We start from the raw sequence: 7,597 nt of genomic DNA on the forward strand, positions 1-7,597 counted from the left end.
TTACGACATAACTATCCAACAACAGTAGCTAAGGTATTACAACACATTTCCAATAAGGTTACGATGTTTGTGACGATACGACAAGCATAAGCGCGTGCTGCCTGTTGACTGAGCCCGAATAGCCCGTTTCATGCGGAATACGCCCATGATTGTCGCTGCATTGCACGGAGGCTACGACGTGTTGTTCTCGGTCAGTGATAGCCACGGCGCCCCATCTTAAAAATTTGCGGTTACTATACGATTACTGTTCGGCATTTGCACAGTACAATTCCTGAGTGTCACGGTTACGTTCATCACATGGGGGAATTTTTCTTACTGCCGTGTAGCGCTTATTCGTTAAAGACACTATGCGCAGAATGACTATGCTTAAGGCAGATGGCGGTGTGAAACTTTGGCTTGTTGGCTGGAGGTTATAGATATACTGATAGCAAGAGCAGAAACGAATAGCACTGTGCTTGTGTGCCTGTCTTGTTTTCATGCGATTTTGCTGTATTGTTATATCCATGAAAACGTAACATAGTGAGGCGAGTGGTGACGGTGTGCGAAAGATGCAACAGCAGCTGATACATGCGACTTTTTGTGGTGTTTTTTTTTCCTGAAATTATCATAAACTCTTCACCAACTCCTGCATAATGCACAGCGGAAAGAACTGGAAAAGTTTTTATATAGAAGTAATTTTATTTAAGAATAAATTTGTAATCTATTTACTTCTTTATTGATTTATTTACATATTTTGATTCAGAATAAATACACAGGCTGTCATGGTTTCTGGTGGGATTGGCCCGTTCGGGATCGTGGTGGTCCTGGTCACCGACCTTCCTGTGCTGCGCGGCTGACTCGCCTACGCTGAAGGGTGGCTGGACGAGGAAGAACGTGGGTGAAGATGCGATATTCGAGGAGGTGGCCCATTACGCTATATCCCAACAAGTCGGCGAACGAGAATTCTTCGACACCGTGCTCGAACTGGTCGAAGTGGAGACCCAGGTATGTGCAGTTTGCCGCTTGAAAAGGGGCACATACTTAGAATCATAAAAGCTCTATAAAATACTAGCGTTGCATTTCTCTAACTTAATACTTGTAAAGGCCCTGTTTCTGGGCTCTACATCGCACAATGCAGATGTATTAAGCTGCTTCATCTTTGCTTCACAAAATTGTGTCCTCTTTGATGAAATGCCAAGAAAAGTATTGTAATTTATTCATCTTGCACTTGTTATACGGTCATTCGCTTTGCCATCGCCAGCACGAAATCACGAAAACGCCTAAAAGGGACCCTGAGGTTTGTTGTACAGGTGCACGAAATAAAAACCATAAGAAAGCATGAAAGGCGTATCTTCCTATACCCGAAAACAACTATGGGACATAATCGCTCTTCAGGGTGGTTTTTATTGTCGACTGTTTTGTTATGAGCTCCAAAAGCTGTTATTTAAATTTGAATACCGCCATTAGATGCCAAACACTACGTCTACGAGTACGTGAAACAAATAACTATCTGCATCTCCTCATGTTTCCTTTGGTGAAAACTGCATTTCATTGCTTAAACGCAGATCTCAAGATGAAACTACGTGTAGTGAATTGCCATTTTACTGTGGCGTCTGGTATTTTCACGCAATCTCAGTGATTTCGAAATACACCTTAAGGTTGCTTTCGGTCGCTGGGATGTCAAAGAGGTCTAAATCAATTTTTGACAATTTCTAGGAAGCCGATTGCAAGACTACGAGTAAACCACTTCTTTACAGTGACACATGCGCCGAACTTCATACACAGAATGAATATTTTGCCGAATCACTTCTGAGTGAATTTCAAAAATAAAGTTGAAGGCAGTGTGCATTACATTGCAAAGGGGTCTTAGGAGGACATAACGTCGAAACGTGTTCCGGCTGGTGCCGACAAATGAAAAAGATGCGATGCGCTTATACCATCACTCATTTGCCATTGCATCGTACTACGTAATATTTAGTGTAGTGGAATAGGGGTATCCGTTTCAATATGGTCACATTCCGGTTTTCCTTCATAATAAAATTTTATGGGTGTCTGTACAAGTATTTCTTTCTTTGGTTACACTGCGGTTTGTTTATATCACATCACTGTCCGTATGATTTTCTTTTGAAATATTGCTACACACGTGTGGTATTTGATTGTTTGAACGAGGCGCGCGGGTGCCATCACTCGAAAAAAGAGGAAGAAGAACGAGCTGGGCTCACGCGGTGAATCTAACCGGTCAGCGCTGCAACCGCTGTTGGAAATATAAACTGTAAATAGTTGCTCGTCTAACTGACTCGTCCTTCACGTAACAATATTATGATTTCAATACTCGTATCTTCATGAAACATTGCAATCCCTAATGGCACTATGCCTAAACTAAGTACAAGATATGTTGCCTTGTTGTCACAGGTATTTAAAAGTATCTGTAAATACCCTATATTTTCTTGTGTAACATTACGTCATCCGCATGCGTTAACCCAGCTCGTTACTTTGCTTATTTTACTGTGTACGGACAGAGTGGTGTATGCTTACAATCTTTCCTCATATTTTACCAACATGTCCTATGGCTAAAGAGAATATCACTCATTTGTTCCTATCGAAGATACAATCTCATGTACGCGGCTCATATGTTCCAGTTTATTCGCATCTTCAGCGTCGTCCCACCCACCTTACCATACCGTCTTGGGTGCAACTAATGTTTCCTGTTCCGGTCAGCCGCGAGACCCTACGCAGCCGGTCTGCGTATTTGTCTTGGTTTTGATCAGTTTTAGCGCTATTATCCTCGTGCGCGACTGATGACACCGCTGTGAACGCCGATCCAGTGACGTCACCTGGGGACCCTCCTTTGCTGTCTGCTACTCTTCGGCTAGAATAGCTTTATTTACTTGCGTTTGCTCGCGCTCTGGCTTCGTGCACGCGTGGCACGCCACTCCCCGATTACTATCTGAATATTGTCTAGTGTTCGTTTTATCAATGCCAGCAGTAGGAAGACAACAAACGTTAGATACGCCGTGTATCTTCCATATAACCACCCGATGTCCTAGCTCAATGAATAAGGCGTTGCGCTGCTAAACTCAAGGTGGCTGATTCGACCCCGGTTGTGGTGGCCGTCTTTAGCTGGGGTCGAAGTGCAAAAACGCTCGTGTGCACTTAGATTAGGTGCACATTAAAGAACCCCAGTTGGCCAAACTTTATCCGGAGTTACCCACTACGGCATGCCTAATATCCATATGGTGTTTTTGACACGGACACAATCTCGCGACTTTGTCAAAAAACTACGCGCTGAGCGAGTAAATGAGAGTCTATGTAGCCTTGGAAATGAAGCACAACCGCAGGGCTCATTCGCAAAATTTCGCGCCGACTGAGCGGCATTGTCGTTGAATAACAATTTTATATTTCACTCATGATTCTGGTCACATGGTGTTGCACATATAAAGCTTCTCTTACAAAAAAATCTCATTATTTCCCTCACAAGCGGTTTATTGAACATTTTTTTCGCGCCACTATATCATGTTTCGCTATTGTCAAGCAGGCTTTACACCATTTTCAGGCAATAAATGTACTTGCCACTTCATAATGCAAAAATTAATCATTCGTTGAGCCTAGCATAATACTGTTTCTAATGAATAAACTTCAGACTACCGACAACCACTCGCAAGACTTCACTTATCAGAGTTATAAAAATATTAGGTTACAGAAAAATTTAAAACGCAGGAAAGCCTGAGAAAAAATTATTGCGCCCTTGTACGTAACACTCTCCGTATGATTTTTTTGTGCGTTTAGCACTCCAAATTCTTTGGCCAAGTGCCAGCAATCCTAAACTTCTGAATTTTCTTGTTCTAGCTTTAAATACTTATGAAGTACTTACATAACAAACATAACATAACAAAGTATATTGAAAAGGCGACCTAACCAAAAGTAGTCCCCTGTTTTGGTAACGCGATAGAACTAATTTTCATCACTGGGAGTACCTCGCCCGCGAAATATGCTCACCAGCCATTGCAAGGGCAAATGAAGCAATGGTTACACAGAGTCGCCTGACATGAATGAGGAGGCGAGCTTGGCCACGGTGGATGTTCTCAAGTTTAGTTAAGATTATCTTGCGAAGGCCAGCACTGTAGCACAAGATTACGTAACTTTATTTTACCCACTTATTTTGTCCGGCCTTGTATCAGACATACAAGACCGCATTTTGCTACAGTGCCGTTATAACAATGTATGCAATAACGCCCCGAAGCTACCACCTAGTGTTTTTTTTTCTTTAGATTGACATCAAACGTCTTTCGTGATGTGCTTAACGCGCTGGGCAGCAACAAATTTGGAATGTCTGTGGCCAGCGCAGCTGCTTACCACACACACAGCACGGGCTGGACAAACACGTTATTACAGTACAGGCACAGTAACTGAAAGCCGAATGCGACCGTCAAGAAATGGACCGACAAATCAATATTAGTGCACCACGACTACGGAACAGCAATGACGAGAAACCGAGGCCACACATGCACGTACACACTTTGAAGACTCGCAGACGATGCCAGTCGCAATTAACACTAAGGGTGTTGACGATGGTGACTCCACGCAATCTCGCAGGAAATATTCCCTTGGAACAATACATATACACAGTGCTTCGAACCAGCAGAATCATATTGCAAATGCTCGAGCAAAGCAGGTCTGCCGACATGGTAAAGTTGCGTTCACGTAGTGAGCATGTGCGAGGCGCAGCAGCGGTGTGCCGCTGCAGACGTTAAACGCGAGATTGCTCCACAAAAAATATCGGGTGTTATAGTGTTGTTCAGTTTATTTCCTAAACTTGTTGCTGTTTGACAATTTACTGAAGTTGATCGGCTTTCTTTTATTCGTGACATTGGTAAAGAAGAGGGTTCCATTAGTCATTCACTGGGAACATGTTCTCTGACAATCACTTGGAGAAAGAAACGTTTTCCTCTTTATTTCCACTGCGCAGACTGTGGCGGGCACAAACTACCGGATCAAGTTCAAGATAGCAGAATCAACCTGCAGGGTGACTGAGGTTTACAGCAAAGATGTCTGCGTTCCCAAGTCTAGAGAGGTAAATCATTTCTCTCCTAGAGTGTTGTCGTTCATAGGTCTCAAAAATTAGTCTTCGCACGAAATTATTCTTGAAAGAAACAAAACCATCGAACGCTGCACAGCCAATAGAAATACCTACATAACTCATTCGGCTGCCATGCAATGAAGAACACAGACGTCAAGATGCTGAGATATATTACAAAAAGAAAAGCGCTCACGCGGAAATCTGCGCTTTACTAAAAGCTCAGCATGATATCGAAATGCACTTGCTTTCAAGAAGTCCGAATGGAATGTATATTGCATTTTATTTACACATGCGTTTTATTGCGTTGCCTTTCATTACATGTCTATTACAATTTCTGTGACATGCCTATTATAAGAAAGTGTGTGCACAGTTAGCAGAAAGTACGAGAAATCGACAAAAATTATGATGTTGCACTGGATCATATAACATTCGTAGGTCATGTATTGGAATCGACCTATACGAGCAATGGTGGCCTAGCAGCTGTGGCATAGTCTGCTAAGCACGAGGTCGCGGGATGAGATCCCAGCCCTGGTGACCGCATTCCGATGAAGACTAAATGTAAAAACGCCCGTGTACCGTGCATTCAGTGCACGTTAAAGAACTCCGGGTGGTGAGAATTGTTCCGGAGTCCCTCACTACTGCCTTGCCTCATAATACAGATCGTCGGTTTGGCACGTAAAGGCCTAGAATTTCTTTTTGTTCTTATTCCAAGAGTCGGAGCATTCCCATAAGCATTTTCTCGAACAGAATCCTCGCAATATCCGCGTAGCGTAGCATGATTAGGCATGATGCATACGGCAATTATTGTTATCAACAAACCTAGCCAACTTTCGTCTCATCACCCATGTTAACTGGCAACCATGTGCGGTGTACAGACACGAATTACCTGGGTGCATCACTATACATATGCGCTCTCATCTCAAATTGCATTTCTCTTGCCATACTCAGCTAGTTATGAAGTACTTCAGGCAAGAGTTGCCGAGTTCTACAGACTTCTATGTTCAAAGTAAGGGTGAATATTGCTTGTCATGCCAGACAGAGTCACTACAGAGGTAATGTTTAGCGCACGAAACACTAAGGAGTATTGGTATCATGCAAACTGTACTTCATCTTCATTGTTATTAGTAAAGCATGTTTAAGTATTCAGACTACATTCAACGATTAAGAGCACGAATTTGTCTACATCCCCAAAGCAAAGGCTCAAGTCTACGAAATAAACACACAGTGAGCCAGAAAAAACAAAAGATTATTACGTTTATATTGGCAGTTGCCTGCTCGAGAGCTGCCGCACTGCGTGACGCCTGCGCATAAAAGAATGGTCCAAATTGGCCAACTTCGCAGTGAGGTGCACTGGTTAACCCTTCCAGGCTACAGGCTAATCTTGTACCCATCCATATATATACATATATACACGAAGGTGCATCGGAAGAGGGAGCCGTGGTAGCCTAATTGGTAAAGGAACCGGATGCCTAATGCTGAAAAGACGTGCGTTGGGCTCCCACCAGTGGCAAGTTATCTTTTCGTGCACATTCATTTGATTTATCTCATTATACCAACAATTCAATTAAACATAACAATTAATTCCCCCAAGCATTCTCAGGCTTCATTGTTAATTCCCATAGTTGTAACTAACTAAAATCAACACTCTATGCTTCCCGTATTCTTCTCTTTCAGTCTACAAAACAGTGGAACGTGTTCATAAAGAAGGGAAACATTGACCATGGGTGTTAGCCGGCCCAAAAGAGAAAAGTCTTTGACACAGTAGGAAGAAACCGGAAGGTAGTTCTTCGTGTCAATGAAGATAGCGATAAGTTTGTGAGACACGTACCCTGGTTGCCATCACCATGACAATTGTTGTGCAGAAGGCTCACCTAGAATTGTTGCTAATTGCAATATTTTTTTCGAGGCTCTTGTTTATAAGCACTGCGTATAGAAGGCACGGCAAATACTTCAGCGTGCTTCTTTTTGCGCAGACGGTCAAGGACACTTGCACTGCGGTTGTCTACGATGTGCCTTGGCTGAACGAGCGCTCGGTGTCATCTTTCAACTGCGAAGGAACCAACACGTCAGCCTAGAGGAACACATACTACGCTGAATTTCAACGTTGGACCGGGTCGCCCTGTTTACCACCCTCCATGGCCGCATAATTCCCAGTAGAAAATAAAGGCAGTACACTAATTGGCCGAGGTCTTTCTAACGTATTGTTGTTTTAGGTTCATTGAAAGATCTGAAATATACTTAAATGCGTGTTCTAGTACGCGCCAGAATAGTAGACCTAAATCACATGATATGGGTAGCTCACCAGTCGTGTAGGTTAGTCATTATATTTCGTGTGTTCAATGTTATTGAGCCAAATTATGGCCAGTCGTGATTGTTTTCTGAGAGAAGTGTAAAACACAGCTCTATTGCGCGTTCGATGCTACTCATCCCGATGCACAAGCAAATAGCTTCTGCGGTATCACTTGCTGCGAACAAAAAGCGAAATACTAGGGAAATGTGTTGTCATGCAAACAGAATTATTGCCTTAATTTTTCTCAATAT

The 7,597-nt window shown here is 42.9% G+C and overlaps 1 protein-coding gene across 1 annotated transcript; it reads left to right on the forward strand.

The window, feature by feature from the left end:
• Positions 1-747: 747 nt before the first annotated feature.
• Positions 748-7,237, forward strand: LOC119459193 (salivary cystatin-L2-like; the record flags this gene model as incomplete). Its single annotated transcript, XM_037721017.2, has 3 exons — positions 748-984; positions 4,946-5,050; positions 7,030-7,237. Coding segments are annotated over 3 exons (444 nt in total), but the record flags the coding sequence as incomplete, so codon positions are not given.
• Positions 7,238-7,597: the final 360 nt, after the last annotated feature.

Source organism: Dermacentor silvarum, chromosome 7 (assembly GCF_013339745.2).
Source record: "Dermacentor silvarum isolate Dsil-2018 chromosome 7, BIME_Dsil_1.4, whole genome shotgun sequence".
NCBI classification, from domain to species: Eukaryota; Metazoa; Arthropoda; class Arachnida; order Ixodida; family Ixodidae; genus Dermacentor; species Dermacentor silvarum.